The sequence below is a fragment of the Moschus berezovskii genome, chromosome 27 (genome assembly GCF_049115385.1).
Source record: "Moschus berezovskii isolate FMDL1 chromosome 27, NW_MosBer_1.0, whole genome shotgun sequence".
Classification (NCBI taxonomy): domain Eukaryota; kingdom Metazoa; phylum Chordata; class Mammalia; order Artiodactyla; family Moschidae; genus Moschus; species Moschus berezovskii.
The window spans coordinates 11278230-11294660 of record NC_142486.1 but is presented as its reverse complement, the minus strand read 5'-3'; the positions used below and the strand labels follow the sequence as shown (position 1 = coordinate 11294660).

Genomic DNA, 16431 nt, shown 5'->3' with positions numbered 1-16431 from the left:
ATGTGATAAATGACTTTCCATTCTGTAATTTCACTTATTATTCACTGGCAGCTTTATAAAGTACCCTAAAAATTCAAAACATACCACGTCCCAGAACTGTTCCATCCCTAAAACATCTACATCCAAAAAGCAGTCATGTCCTACAATGGGGGGAGGCGGGGAGGAGGCTAGGGTCTCTTTTCCATGCCCTGTTACATCATCTCTGAGCCTCTGGGACCTACCGCTAAACCTCCCAGCTGCAAAAATCTCACTGCTTCTAAGGCGGTAAGGAAGAAAGGGTGGTGGACCCACATGGAAACAGATGTTATACAATGCAGGATATAAATCTGGGCAACATGGCAGCCACCTGGTGACTTCCTGACTCCACTACTTTAGTCTCTTTTTACATCTAAATGACCTTCCGCCTCAGCCAGCTTTGGACTTACATTCAGGAAACATTCAGGAAAACATAGGGTGAGGGAATAGCATGTCCTAAAAGAACTCTGCACAAAGCATGAACAGTTGGGAGAAAACCCCCAGAAAAGCCAGCTGACTACAGTATCAATATCATCATGAGATTTTATGCACAGCTCAAAGACCTCCTCAAAATTGCAAGGAAGATATGAAACATACTCAGCAAATACATAAAAAATAGCTTTTGCAAAGCTCTATCATCCAGCCTCACAGTGCTGAACTAAGCAAGAGTTACCGACTGAAAGCACAGAGACCCATCCTCTAACACCATAATCTAATCCTTAAACTAAAGACAATTTAATGCTTTTGCATGTCCATATGTTTTCTAATGACGCCATTGCTGTCAGCATGCTACAGGAGTGCTTCTTGGAAGATGGAAGTAATGACAAAGCACATCATTGGGAAGGCAATTATATGCAGTACTAACCATTTTACAATGGCCATATGGGCTGTATTTCAACAATGTAATTTCCAAATCAGCCTGAGCATACATATTTCTCTATCCTTAATCCCAGGTACACCACAGTAAACGAAATAAGTGTACAGATGAAATATGGAAAGTTGACTTAGAAATCTGTAACAGAATGCTAAGGTAATATTCATCTAAAAATAGTAAACAGAGGGCACCCATTGCCCTGTTGGTCCTAATAAAAAACATCAGAACAGGGCTATTCCACATGACAGGCAAGGAACAACACAACGAGAAGTTTAAAATACACAGATCCTACCTAGCATCCAAAAGCTGGGACAGGCCAGAGAGTAGAAAGAGTAATACAGAACTCACATGGTATAAATATATAAAATCAAGGTTTAAGAGATTGCTTTTAAAACTCTGGACTTAAAGGTGTGGAGCCTATGACACTAGATATTTACAGTTAAATTTCAAAGGACTTGCTTTGACTTGGGTCTCTCCGACAATCATGAACTGTTAAAAACTGGAATCTACTATATTTTGGATGTGCAAAAGGGTAGCTGTGCTCCACTACAGCCAGAGAGAGAAGGGAGCAGGACTGCAGGTCTCAGAGCATGATGGTTCTGAGAAGAAACTACCTCCTCTCTCCAAAAAAAGACTTTTCACAGGATTGTTTACTTTGATCTTCATATTTTCACCCAGAAATCTCAAGAGATTTCAGGACTAATAGGGTATGGCATGGCATGTACGTGTGCATGTGTGTGTGTCTTATACCACTCCCTAAGGGATGGTCACCAGGCAGGTCTGAATACCCAAGTACTAGATGAGTTGTGTGGAGGCCCAATTTGGCCAAGAGGAAATGAAGAGGGGACTTCTCTAGAAGGTACAGCACTGTAATCACAGTTGGGATTTCCATAAGAAGCGAATCTAACAGTCACACTTATTAGCATACTCTTCGTAGCACAAACAAACAGGGTGGAGAGGAGGAAAGGGGTGAACAATTTGCAAATGTGCTTAGAATAATGAAAGGAAAACAATGACAGAGGAAATAAATGAGATAAAAGTATCAAGAAAAGCAAGCAATTATTTGGCATGTTATTTTACCAGAGAGTACCTATTAGTTAAAAAAAACAAAAACCTACCAATAAAGGTCTGTTTTATTGTGGAATATATTGCCAGGAGAAGTGCTACTTCCTGGAATAGTTTTAAAATCAGATAAAATATCTAGGAATTTAGAGTAGAAAATAAGCTTATACCCATAGTGACCTATTGACAGGGTGCCAGTCCCTTCTCTAATTTTACACTTCTGTTCCTGGGGGCTGTTGTGAGAAATCAGCAAGATAAGTATGTGAAAGGATTCAGTACAGGGACTGGCACACAGTTACCTTCAATATTATAAGCCTGAGCCCTTGCCTTTGACAAAGGCTTAAAATCTACCTGAGCTATGTGGCCAGGAAAACGGTTAGATCTTAATACAAGGGAAAACAGTGAGAGGGACCGAAGGAAAGAAAAAGAAGGAAAAAGAATCAAACCAACAACAAATACGCTACAGATGCACTATATGAGTGGCAGGCTCCTATGCAAGTTCCAGCTTTTAAAAAGAAAATAAAGAACTTCCAAAAAGATGGTGAGGTACTATCCCCTCCCTAAATCTTATTATTAGACCTAGAAAATCCTTTGTAACCAAGACAATTTTCAGCAGCGACAAGGAACAAATACATGTGGTCTACCAGAGTCTCATTTGGGATTCCCTCACAAAATGAATCTGTATTAAAGGAAGAATGGAAGGGATGAGGAGCTTAAGCTTTCAGGTCAGGCAGAAACAACTGCATTTCCTGCATTTTCTGTACTGACCTTGAGCAAGTTGACTTAACCTCTCTGAGCTTCAGTGTCTTGCCACTCTAAAACAGGGATATCATTCACTTTTTCCACAGCATAGCTCTAATGAGGCAAAGAAAGCAAAATTCCAAGCACAATGTCTGGCACAGGGTAAATACTAAGTAAACACTAGCCCCCTTTTCTAAAATTTCTTTTCATGGAATTTTTGTGGAAATAGGTCAACTCTAAATAAGCACTAACTACCTACTGTGCAAGGATTATTGAGTAAAGGAAGCAACAATTCTAAGAGCATCAAATACCCCAGGAAGGATACTTGTAGGGGGAATACAGAGACTAAAGTTAGGCAATAGAGGGAAATAAAATAATGCATTAGAAATACAGGAAGGTAACACTGGCTCTCTCTTTTCCAAAGTGCCAGTCATACCCCAAGTTACACAGAGAGCCATGACAGAGCATATAACAGACCAAGAAAAAATTAACAGCACTTGAACTTCCCACCAGAACCCAAATAAAACACAGAGTAAACTGTGTCAGGTCAACACTTCAAAAACACCCTAAGGCTGTCCCCATCAAGCCATGGGAAAATCATTTCAAAAAATGAAATACTATGAAACCTAAGAAGTAAAGCATTGCTCTGAGGTCAGCATTGAGATTCTTAATAAGTTTATTATTATTACTACTACTGCTATTATTATGTAGTATGTTGTTATTATCTCTGACTCTGGAAACAGAATTGTTGCAGATAAAATTAATTCTGGGTTGAAAAACAGTTAAAGGTTGGCTTTACTAGACAGGTTGGAAGACTGAGTGATTGTCAAAATAGTTAACAATTTTTTATAAAGTGATCAAGGGAGCTAGAACTGTTGTGGATATGATGAGTTAAACACAGTTTTGGAATCTTTCAGATAGGACTTGAAAGTACTTCTAAACACAGGAAATACTTCTGGAATCACATTATATATTCGTTATTTTAAAACAGTTATATTCCTTCAACTGAAGGTGACCTGGAACAATCTGGGCCATTTCTATATTAGACTAATAAAACTAATTTTAAAACAACTGTCTAACACGGCAGGTTTTAACACTCAGGTGTGAAATCGCACCTCCCAGCACACAGGCTGAATTATCCCCCAGCCTCTCACCTGTAATTATCATTTGCTCCCTCCCCAGGTGGCTCTCAACCAACTCTTAGCTTCCCAGGTTCCTATCTGGAAGTACAAACTCCTTCTGGGGCCTCATACGCTATGAGGGTGAGAGGGAGGACAAAAGCAAGAACTTCAAGCTGGCTTAGACGGCTTCTGAAAATGTCTATTTACAACACACAGAACAAGAGCAATTTGATAAAATTAAAATACCCTTATGTCACCATGGTTAACGATATGTATTTTTTCAAATAAAAAGAGTAAGTTTACTTCGCAGATCCTGTAGAGCCCAGCTTCTTCCATTAAGGCCAATTCCAAAAATTTAGCAAAAGATCTTTCATCAGTTGAAAGGGCATAATTAGATGTTTTGATTAAAGCATTTTCCTCCCCTGGTTAACAAGATATAACAGATGTCACCGACTTCCCCAATAACAATACAGCCCTGCACTTGGCATCTTTACAATTTTAAAACTGAACTGTCATATAGAAAAATTATAGCTAGGGTGTCTCCATACAATCATGACTCTGAAGTGGTTATGACATGCCTGGACTCCCCAATGGAACAGATATGGAAATCATACTCCGTATTCACAGCCACAAGCTCTCCTTAGCACGCACTTGAAAACCAACCTCTGAAATCTGAATGATGTGGGCTTATTCAAATCACCACCAATTACTCCTGGAAGCCCTGACCAAGTGAGGTATGAAACCTATACAGAAAATGCAAATCTCACAGTCACTTTCTTCTAGGAGTACACGGAGCACATGCAGAAAAGTGTCTCAGGAAAAGCAATGCCCATCTAAAGAGACTCACTCTACCAAAATCCAAGTTTCTCTGCAGAGAGGAGAATCATACTCGATTTTCTTTTTTAATCATATTTTTGACAGTAAGATTCCCCGGCGCATTCACCCAACCTAAAAAAATTCAACCTACACCAATTTTGTCAACACATCCGTCCAGGGTGTAACTAGAGATAGACCTGCATTTTAAATGGGAGGCAGCCTCTCTGATTGAAGTTCAACTCAAACATCCTGGTTTAACAACTCCATTAGTGACATCAAGCACAGATCTAAAGATTACTCAGCCCCTTTGTCAGCCGCATGTGTTATTTATAGGACAGTATATCAATCATGTCTTCCCCTTATTATTTCCTACTTTCTGGTCCTAAGCTATTTGGTCTGCCAAATTAATACATTCCATTGCTGCTGCAATCTAAACAATGCTTGATAAAAGATTAATAAAATAGTTGAGTTCTCTGCAACCACAACACACACACCCAGGGAAATTCATCAATGTCTTTTTATTTGCATATTTGGCTGACTGCCCCCTGCAGCAAATACTTAAGGCACCAACGCTCAGGTATCCTGGTTTATGGTTTGCATTTAATTCAGGGTGTCAATCTGCTTCTGTTTTAATTACATCCATCTTGATATGTTATTACAATCTCATGAAAACTTCTTTTCATTATATGAATGGCTATAAATATATACACATGACAAACAGTTGTTATAAATTTTCTGGTTCAGCAATAAACAGGCAAGATGCCTGAGCCAACACGTCATGTGGATTTAATATTTTGAATCTTTCTTCTTCAGAAGAAAAGTTTGATTGAGTCTTCAATTCAACCATACTCCAAAGTTCACTTGTTTCAAAAATGTTCTGCTACCAACGTTGGTAAGTTGCTCTGAGTCTCTGAATCACCAGGCTGAAGAAAATATTCTACCCTCAAAAATTTACATTAAAATTTTAAGTGGGCCAACATTAAGATCATCTTACATCCAAATAATTATTTTATCTTTCCGTTGGATATTCAAGGATGAGAAACTCTCATGTCATCACCCTAATATGTGTTTTTTCTTTTACATCCTCATTATGGAGGGGAGGGAAGGGTGTTAAAAAAGACTAATAATGGAACTGCAGAGAAAGGCCAACCGTGCACTGGGGGAAAGCAGAATGCTTTTAAAAGTTTCCTGATACTGAGCAATAATCAGAACATTTCTTAGAAAAATTGGGAATCTTTACAACCACTGGTGATCACCCTCATTTGTGGTATTTTTTTTTTTCAGGCTTCCAATTTACTGAAGAAAAGCAGACAGTCCTCTAGCTTCACTGGATACCAGTGAGAGCCTCTAACTCCCAGTGTGATCTTAAGCAGGACAATTAACCCCTCTGGGCTGTGTTTTCATTTGCAAAATGAGAGGTAGAACTACAGCATTTCTAAAGACAACATCTGTGCCTCTAATGCTGCTCTGGCTTAGAAAGCACATCAGTCAACAACAGCTGAAGTGAAATGGATCAAAAGGCTGCTCTGAAAAAGTTGAGGTCCTAACTTTAGGATAACACCCCCCTGAGGATTGTAGCTCTGGGCATTAGTCTCAAAACGGTAATTTTCCCAAATAAACTGATCAGCCTAACAAATGTGGCAGGAGCAAACTTGGAACACACAGCAATGCAAGATACTAAATGCCTGCTTCCCCTTTTGCCCCAGTGAAAGTATAATGTCACTTGAACTATATAAAATCATTTCTTAGAATAGCACAATTCAGGACCTTTGTTATTTCTGCCCACTGAACATGTATAGGGAGAGTGGTTGGAACACTGCAATTTCTAGTATGTGGCTGGAAAATAAGAGATAACCTAATGTTCAACTATTGTTCCATCTACATCTTTATTTCCTGAGGGTTTTTTTTTTTCCTTCTCTTAGTTTCTAACTATGGAAAACTATTCACTAAATCGCCAGTAACATTTAGTTAGAAAGCACAGCTGAACAGAGAACCTAGCAAACAACAAGTCTACTTCAGTATAACTATCAAGAAATCACGGCAATACCAAACTCTCTAAAATCCTCTTTACAAGTTCTAAAATATCACTGCCATGAGAAACTTTGCAGAAATCCAGAATGAACCTGGTCGGTTGTGCTACAGAGGAGGGTAGATGTGGAGACAAGGAAAACAATACCCTGACATCCCTCAGGAACCACCACTTGACCCTGGCATTGACATAAACCCTGTCCCAAACCCAGTGTGAAAGTATCAGATTTCACCCATATGATCTGTTTTCACAGGCTGTGTTTCTGTATGTAATCCAGGTCATTTCAAAATGCTTCAGTTAATAACAATCACACAGTATCTGTCTGCAATTTGAAGGCTTTCTGCCAAAAGTGAATCCCAACATGCATTAGCCATTTTTCCTTTACTTACAAACTGTGGGCTTTTCCCTTCTCCTCCTGTGACTCCATTTTACTGCACTTGGGTTTTCCTGGATCCAGAGATATGGCACTACAAGGTATGGTGGCAAATCAAAATGACAAAACATTTGCATGTACTTGGGCATTTGTGGTATTTACTCAGGCACACTCTAACCAGAGTTCAGAAATGAATGAGAAATTAGAATAATGAGATGATAACAGTTCAGAAAACTGAGAAATTTACCCTCACAGTACTAACCTCAGAGTCCCTCAAACAGACTGTCACTGTTCAAATAATGAAGGTTTGAAATTTAAAGTGTCTAAATTTCATTCAGAACTTCATAAATCCATTGCCTTTTATTAACTTGCATTCATAATTTTGATGATTCTGCCTCAGTAAAGGAAGAGAAGAAGAAAGGAGGGAAGTTGCAAGGGAGGGTGGGAAGGAGGCAGGCAGGCAATGGGTGGTGGGAAACCTACTGGACCCTAAGATGAGACTGACACATGCACTAATATATGAAATAAAAGCCTATAAAGACAGAAGCCATACAAACGATTTCAGGCGACAACTCCCCTTGCAAAATATGGAACAGAGACTGAAAAGGACTGACACACAGAAGCCTGTGCTTGCCTGTGCTTAGTTGCTCAGTCATATCCGACTCTTTGCAAACCCATGGACTACAGCCTACCAATTCTCTGTCCATGGAATTTTTCAGGCAAGAATACTGGAGTGGGTTGCCATTTTCCTCCTCCAGGGGATCTTTCCAACCCTGGAATCAAACCTGTGTCTCGCCTCCACATTACAAGCAGATTCTTTGCACCCTGAGCCATCACAGTCTCTTCCTAAGCAAGCAAAGGAACCCAGACGAAGTGAAAACCACCCCTCCTCAGTCACTAACAGCATCAAGAGGAACCTATTTTCTGTGACCTTAGAAAGAAAGGCAGTGACTGTACACCCTCTGCCCTGAAGGCTTATTAGAAGAAATTAAGGAAGAACACAGTCCAAATCTGGAAGAAGGAACACAAATTCATGGTCTCAACAGCCTTTAACTCTATGCCCCACTTCTAGGAAAGAAAAATCTGCATTTATCGATTCATGGAACAGGTACACATTATGTAAGAAAAACTTGTTCTGACCCAGCTAAATGTCCCTAAATTCGTTTTGATTAATTCCCACCCTGGTCTTCCAAACTTCAATTATTTGAGAATTTTTAAATCTGACTTTTTCCCCACAACTTTCTCAAATGAATAACTGCTATCCCATTACCTTTTTCTTATATCAACAAAATATTGATTTTAATCCTGACCCTGATAAAAGTGTTGTTTCTTGAGAGAAAAAATAGCATGAGGCACTTTTACAAAGTTAGACTACATTTAGCACATTAGTGTAATAAAATGTAAAAACACTAACCCACCATCCACCCTCTACACACACACACACACACACACTCTCTCTCTCTCTCACACACTCACTTGCTCATTCCATATCAAAAAGTGCAGCAGACCTTATGTCCAAAGGTTTTCAAATTTAGCAAGCGGAACCTAAATTATTCTTTAGCAGCTGCTCTCAACTACTTTTTTTTTTTTTAAGCTTGGGGACTTTATTTCTAATCCTAACATTCTCTCAAACTACATAATTGTCATTTATTTTTGACAGCAAACAGAAATGTTGCACAGGGTCTTAGAATCTTGTTATCACCTCAATGCTCCTTGACTCTCCTAGAATCATATTGAATGTTCTTTTTTTTTTTAACCCTTTTTCAACGGTGAAAGCTAGAAGAAAACACTCTCAGAAAGGATCAAAGGCTAATCACTAACTCTTGTGATTCAGTTTTTAAATTTACTGATTCATTTATACCCTGTCTACTTCCAAAAAAGATATAAAGCAATTCGTCTCAACAGCTAACACAAGGTGCATGGAATCACCATATCACAATGTTCTACCTCATCTCACATAAATACTCCTGAAATGATGCTCTGCCTTGTACAGCGAAATATTGAAATTCAGTTAAGTACAGTAAAATACTTAACTTCATAACCAAGCACGTTATTCACAGTCCTTTTTCCTTCTATAAACTTTCTCGGCACTTAGGAACGCCTCAGATCCTAAAGCTATGCAAACTGCCCAAAGTGAAATGCTGGAACTGACCCATTTACTTCCCAGTACCATCCCAAACTTTCCAAGATAGAAAGGGAAAGACGTAACAAAAACACAGCTCCACAACAGACGAAGGGTTCTGACCTTTCTTGAACGAACACTTCATACATAAGCAAGCGAAAGGCAGATAATTTAAACCTTTATTTTAACATCAGTGTCAACCTCCTTTCTCATCCAGCCTTCTTTCCCAGCTTGCCAAAAAGCAGCAACAGAAGAAACCAGAAGGAACCAAGATAGGATAAAAGCTCCCTCTGGCTGGCAGGTAGCTTGGGAGCATTAGAATTGGGCTACGATCACATTGAAAGAACCATTAAAGAAAACCACTCACCAATATTCACCTCATGGTAGGGTTGCTAACAATCAATGAAAGGGCTGACACGGGGCACGAAAAGGAAGGAGGAGAACCGGACTACTCATCATTATTTACATCTCACGCTCCCCTTGCCAGTCCCACTCAAGCAGCAGCCTCCACCCTGATTTCAAACTTTTGTGCTTGGTTTTTCAAGTTGTCTATCATCAGCCAACATACTCAGAGATTATCAAGTTCCAAGATCTGGAAAGGAGCTCTGAGATCTCTCCCAGCAATTCCCATACTAGATTATGGATTAGGAACTGCAATGACAAGAATGAAGGTTCCCTGTGGTCAAATATTAGGAAATAAGACACATCACATCTCTTTCTCTAATATTCAAAACTTACATACACATTACAACAGATTTCTAATCCTTGCAGAACAAGTTACCCATTTAATTCTGTCTGGCCCATCAAGTTCCAAAATCAACTGAGCGAAGAATCGCATTTCTTGGTCTGGACCACAACCTATGAATACCTGGAGAACTATGTTTCCTTCTAGCTTGGGTATCTTTGCTTTAAAACTACTCTAAACCTCTCAACTTGTGGAAAAAGAAAAGGATTCCTTTAGAGAGTAGCTTCCCAAAGTCACTCAATTAGTTAGGACAGCCTGGCCTGGAAGGTGGGTCTCTAAACAAGCACTCTTTTCTTAAACCACTTTGCTCTCATTTCTACAGCCCCTTCTTGCCCCTCAAACCCTAGTCACTCATCTTGTTTCCATGCCTTGTTCACCACCCCCTCTTCTCAGAATCCCCTCCCCAATCCCCACTCTCTGTCTATCCAAATCACTTCAACCTATGCTGCTGCTGCTGCTAAGTCACTTCAGTCGTGTCCGACTCTGTGTGACCCCATAGACGGAAGCCCACCAGGCTCCCCCGTCCCTGGGATTCTCCAGGCAAGAACACTGGAGTGGGTTGCCATTTCCCTCTCCAATATGTGAAAGTGAAAAGTGAAAGTGAAGTCGCCCAGTCGTGTCCGACCCCCAGCGACCCCAAGGACTGCAGCCCACCAGGCTCCTCCATCCATGGGATTTTCTAGGCAAGAGTACTGGAGTGGCTTGCCATTGCCTTCTCCAACCTATGAGGACCCATATATATATTCTCCAGGAAACCTTCTCAAATACTTCAGCCTATCTCACTATTCCTTCTCTGAAAGCTTACTGCACTTAGTTGGAATAAGGCATTTGAGTGCGTGAAACACAAAGGAAATGAAGACCCCATGAAAGTCTTGGTTTGATCCTCTATCCACCAGAAATTAGTCTTCCTTCATTTTCACAAGCCTGCAAAGCTCCAACTGGCCTCCCGTCTGCTAATCCCTCCCATTTTATCTCTGCGTCCCTTGGTCAGTTGTATATAAGGAGGCTCCCTAAGAAACCAGGGCACAACAGCCAAGTGAAGGGGAAAAAAATGGATTTGCAGGTTTTCAGCCATAGTGCTCACATGGCTTCCTAATCAAGATTACACAGAAATAAAAATGCAAATAACAGAAAGGCAGTATTATCTGGCACATGAGGGTACATTGGCAGTACTAGATCCCAACATCCCCATTTATACTTTGTTTGCTGAAAACCACTTTTTAATGAGGTTTGATATCTGGGGATAGTCACTCTCATTCAAAGAATATTCAAGTAAATAGTACCATACCAAATGATAATACTGCTGCTCAAATACATAATGAAAAGAACACCATGTTCAACTTTAGCCTCCTCACTTACCCTCTTATCTTCTATCACAAGACTCTTCACAATCACATACTTGAACTTCAGGGCACAATTACTCAAGACAAGTGTCCCTGTAGAATACGAAACTACCTCTGCCAGTTTCACTGTATAAAGTGTGAGACTTCTCAAACTCTGTCCAAAGCTTTCATCATTTTATATAAGAATCCAACAAGAGTGAAAAATAAATCCACATAAAAATTATGATTCTCATTAGACAAGTTTCTTATTTTTCCTCCAGTATTATGAGTAAAACCATTAGTCTGGAACAATTTTATTAGGACATTTCACTATGAGTTAGGAGCCTCTTTTTTTTTAAAGGGAAGTCAAAATCAGCCACTCAAGACAAAAACCAAACCATGGAGTCAAATGATGTGTCCATTAACACCAAAAGTATACACTCCACAGTTTGCTAGCTACTGCTCTGAATCAAGCCTAAGTTTAAAAGCCTAGCTGCACAAGCCAATATTTCTGGTTTCTTATCACAACATCATGCTAGCAGCAACTCTAATGATCCATGGTGACAACTGATTTCATTTCTAGACACAAAAACACAGTATGTATTTAGGAGAATTCTTATATGATAATTCTTCACATTTACAAGCACTCTTGTATTATACATTCCTGTCCAAGTTCATAGTTTAGTTGCCTGTTTCCTAACAAACCCTGACATTTCTTAGTGATAATTCAGTAAATCTTCCAAACTGAGGACAACAGGACACCAGATATTTTAATGATCGACACACACATATGCCCGACTATGAAGCACGGACACAAATGTGATAAGCCGCAAAGAGATCTATGTTGTCCCACAGAACCAGACATACATGATGATTTTTATTCCCCACTATATTTTTTATTAACCTGAAAAGTGTATTTGCAGCTTTCCTACAAAAATTGGGACTCTTAAAACGTAAATGCATGTGAAGATATTTGATATTAGGGAACTGTTGTTAATTCACCTATGTGTGATAATATTATGGGTTTGGGTGGGTTTTTGGGTTTTTTTTTTTTCCCCTGAGTCATTACCACTTAGAAAGACAACTGTTGAACCTAGGTGGTTTGTGCACCTTGCAGTTCGTTATACTGTATTTTTGGATATGTTTACACTTTTCTATAAAGTTTAAAGAAACTTTTTTAAAAGTTAGACCTTTATAACCAGAGATATGCAAATGATATTCAGTTATGAAGGTATTATAATATTCAGCTAACCAAAGTAACCTGGGTTTTGAATTGAGAAAAATAGCAGAAAAATAATCACAGCAAGAAAAAGAATAGTATTAATGGTACACTTCAAACTTGGTCTTCTTTAAAAATTAGAAGTTTTTTACACCCAAAAGAAACTAGAATGGGCACATTTTCTCTCAGAAGCCAAATGAGCCCATCAAGTATTTATTAAAAGTAAAACCACCAAAAATAACTGCATGGGTTATATTTATCTTTACTTGACCTTCAAAAAGGTCTGTGGAAATCTGCAGGCCCCTCTTGCTTACTTACTGTGAGGGGCCACATAGAGCCCAGGATAACCATGCTGGAAGCACAACCACTTGTAAGCAGCTCTTACAAACACTGTCCTAAACCAACCACTGATAACAATCAAATTTTAGGCAGCATTTTCTAATTCACATACTAGAATACATACTACCATTTCAATTCCTACTTTAAAGCAAGAGAGAGACAGAGAGAAAGAGGTCACACTGTACAGTACCCTCCCACATTGGCAAAGTTGAAGCCACAGTTAGAATTATCCTAATAAGTGGTGAGCCTCAACACTCAAAAGAACTATGTAAGATCCATTTTAGTCAATAAAGTACCAGTTCTAGAACCAGAGAATAACTGATTCAATCACTAACATAAAAATCTATCGCCACCAACACCACCAGTCTCCATTCCTCCCCAACCACTGGCCACCATCCACCACCATAACCACCAGGAGCCCAACCAAAAAGCAGTTCAAACAGAAAAGAATAACCCTAACAGGAAGGCTTCCTTTTCAAAAATATTTAAACTTGACACCCAAACACACACACACAGCAATCTAAACCTGCACAGTTACTGCATGTGAGATTTAAGCTGTCATCAACAAAGCTTGCATTTGAGCACTGCAAACAATACCACAATAACAGCAAAAACCAAAGGGAAAGGGAAAAGTTTCTTTCAGGAACCTCACACCATCACATCAGGTGCAGGAAAGCCTAGAAACCAACTCCTATCTTGGTTTTGTGCTTAAGAAAGCTGGACCAACTCTGCAGAATCTCCAAGCGCCTGTGTGTGTGTGTGTGGTGTGTTGGGGGTGGGGAGAGGAAGGTGGGGGAGGAGAAAAGGGGGTTACATTTATACAGGCCAGTGACCCATGACAGCATCAAACCAGATCCGTCCAGGTGAAGAGTTTCCCTCTGACCCCCGGACAATCTCCCTCTACTTGCCCCCCCACACCAACACCCCCAAGGAGCCCTTTAGCTGGCAGGAAAATGTGCATTTGGAAATCAACGCTGCAGGTGCCCAAGGAATAAAGAAAGACACACATAGATATATATACACACACAAAGCCAATCAGAAAGGAAAAGAAAAGAAAACACAAAAAAAGGAAAAGGAGAGGGACAATTGGGTGACAAGCCCTTCAGACACCAGCTAGGATTTTATTCTTTCCTTCCACCCGTCCTCCCTGGTGTACCTTTTTCTGTCTTTTAACCGAATTGTTCATATACACACACATGTGCATGTTATGTGTACAGATAATATTACAATTAACCCTTTCTGTAATAGAGCCCCGAACGGAATACTGAAAGATATTCCATCCTTTCCTCTCCTCCCACCCCTCCTCCCTCCTTTCTCCCAACCAGGAGAAAACGCCCCCTTCCCCAGCTTCACCAAAAAAAGAAAAGAAAAAAGGAAAGAAAGAAAAAAGAAAAGAAAAAGAGAGAGGTAGAGGAAGGAGGCAAAGAACCACAAAACCCCGTCAGTCTCCGGTCCCGAGGACAGCCAGGAAAGGTCTACACTACACAGACACACACACAGGGACATATGGCTCTGTAGAAAGCACACAGAGAACCGTCCACAGGCGCCCCAAACCCAGCAAAGAGACTTCCACCAGCCAAGAAGCCATGATTGGGGAGGGAGAGGAGGAAGGAGTAGGGGCAGAGCTCTCCGTGGAGGGGGGCGCATTGTTGTGATGCCTGAACCCCTTTCTTTCTGCCCATCTGCTGTGGAGGGGGTGCGGGGAGGAGGCACAGGGGGAAGGCGAGCGAGAACCAGGAGAACCAGGAGACCAGGCACGGCTTGGCGATTCCCTCCTGCTGCCTGTCTACCCGCGCCCCCAGCTCCCCCCCAACAATAAGACCTCAGCCTAGACAGACAGACAGCCAGACCGACCGGAGCGCGGCGGGGGGAGGCAGCAGAGCCGAGCACAGCCGAGGAGGGAGGGGGGTCGTGCCTATAAAGGGAAACCGGGGGGGAGGGGGTCCCCCTTACCTCCAGCGCTTCAAAAGTGACAAAGCTAGTCATGGCAAATCCATCAATGATGTCCTCTTCGGCCGAGGTGGACTCTCTCCGCTTCCTCCGCGGGGGTCTGGGCCGGGACGGGGCGGAGGACGGGGGCTTCCCATTGTCTTCCTTGTCGGAGCCCGACGACGAGGCGAGCGAGGGCGCCCGGGTCCGGCCGGCCCCGCCGCCGCCGGCCGCGCCGGCCCCCAGCCCGCCCCGGGAGCGCCTCTCCCGGTCTCGCTGCGACCGCGACCGCCGCTTCTTGCGGAGTCCATGGCCCCGCGTCGGGCCATCCATGGCTCTGCCGCGCCGGGGTCTCCCCGCTCGCCGCCTGCCCGCCACAGGCTCCGGCCGCGGCCGCACAAAAAAATTGACACCAACCCCTCCCTCCCCCTTCTCGGCTTCCCTCCGCCCCGAGGAGGGCGCGGGGGAGACGGCGGCCGAAAGAAGGGAGAGAGGGGAAGAAAGAGAGGAGAAAGAAAAGGGGGAAGGGGCGGAGAGAGGGAGGGGGGACGGGAGCGAGGGCGAGAGGCGAGGAGCCCAAGTGCGGGGCTGCCCACAGCACCGAGGGTCGGAGATTCCTGTGAGCAGCGCCCAGCAAAGTAATGGCTGAACACACAGGTCTCCTTTAGAGGGGGAAAAAAAAAATAACTCACCAAGCAGGCAATAAATCAGAATAGCGGAATGCTTTGATCAAGAGACTGGGAGGCTCCGGGGAGCCCTCCCCGCGGCCATTCTCCGCCGCGCCCCCCGCCCCCCGAAAACGCCTGCCCGCCCCCCGCGACTCCAAATCCGGTCCGAAAAAGGTCGCGGGAAAAGTGGGGGCAATGAACTTCACCCGCCCCTCGCGCAGGAAAACACCCCCGCCGCCTCTCACACACGCCTCGGAGAAAACTCACTCCCTGGCTCCAAAATTTTTAAGAAAGGCGTCCAGGGGAGGCCGAGGCTCCCGAGCGACCCGAGAGGGACGAGACCCTCCAGAGAGGGGAGCATAATAATGAAATAATTGGGAGGGGAGAGGGCGAGACTGGAGGCGGTGGAGGAAGGGAAGGAGGATGCTGGAGCAGTTGTGGGGTCTGCTTTTCGGGCTCGGAGGGGGCAGGAAAGGGAGATGAAAGAAGAGAAGAAGCAGCCCCTGACGCTGCCACCCACCTCCCCCCACCTCAAAGAAATATTTTTTCCAGTCCCAAACAAGAGGTCACCCTTCCTCAAAAAAAGGGAGGGGGCCAGTCAGTCAGCCGACGAGGAGAGCAGAAAGAAATCTCCAGCGGGAGAGACGCCGGTGAGCCGCCGCCGCCGCCGCTGCCTCTTCTCTTCGCCCAGCCTGAAGGGAGAAGCGCGGCCAGGAAGCGCCGGGGACGCCGCTCTCGCCGCCGCCGCTAACGCTGCCTCAGATGCCGCCGCGAGAGCCCCGAGCCGGAGGGTGCACGGCGTGTCCCCGGGCGGCTGCAGCGGGAGCCCGGGCACGGCCCCATCCTCCGCCCGCCCGCCCGCCTCGCTCGGCTCCCGCTCCTCCCCCTCCGCGGCCGGCCCACTGCCGCGCCGCCGCCGCCGCCGCCGCCGCCGCCTCAGCCCAGCCCGGCGACCGCCCGCGCGCGCCGCGCGCACGCGCACCGCCCTCCCCGCGCCTCGCTCGGCGCGCGCTCCCGCCCCCGCGGCCGCGGCCGGCTGGATCACGTGGCCGGCCG

At 43.4% G+C, this 16431-nt stretch overlaps 1 protein-coding gene across 8 annotated transcripts in view; it reads right to left on the bottom strand.

Moving 5' to 3' along the window:
* AUTS2 (activator of transcription and developmental regulator AUTS2) overlaps positions 1-16223 on the bottom strand; it is a 1225668-nt gene extending 1209445 nt beyond the window's left edge. For 4 of the 8 annotated variants that reach the window (XM_055409984.2, XM_055409986.2, XM_055409985.2 and 1 more), the window contains exon 1: positions 14732-16223. In XM_055409984.2, coding sequence (XP_055265959.1) covers positions 14732-15040 — 309 coding nt within the window. In that variant the 5' untranslated portion in view covers positions 15041-16223. The remainder of the gene's footprint in view (positions 1-14731) is intronic. The other 4 variants (XM_055409988.2, XM_055409990.2, XM_055409991.2 and 1 more) reach the window with 3 other exon arrangements.
* Positions 16224-16431: the final 208 nt, after the last annotated feature.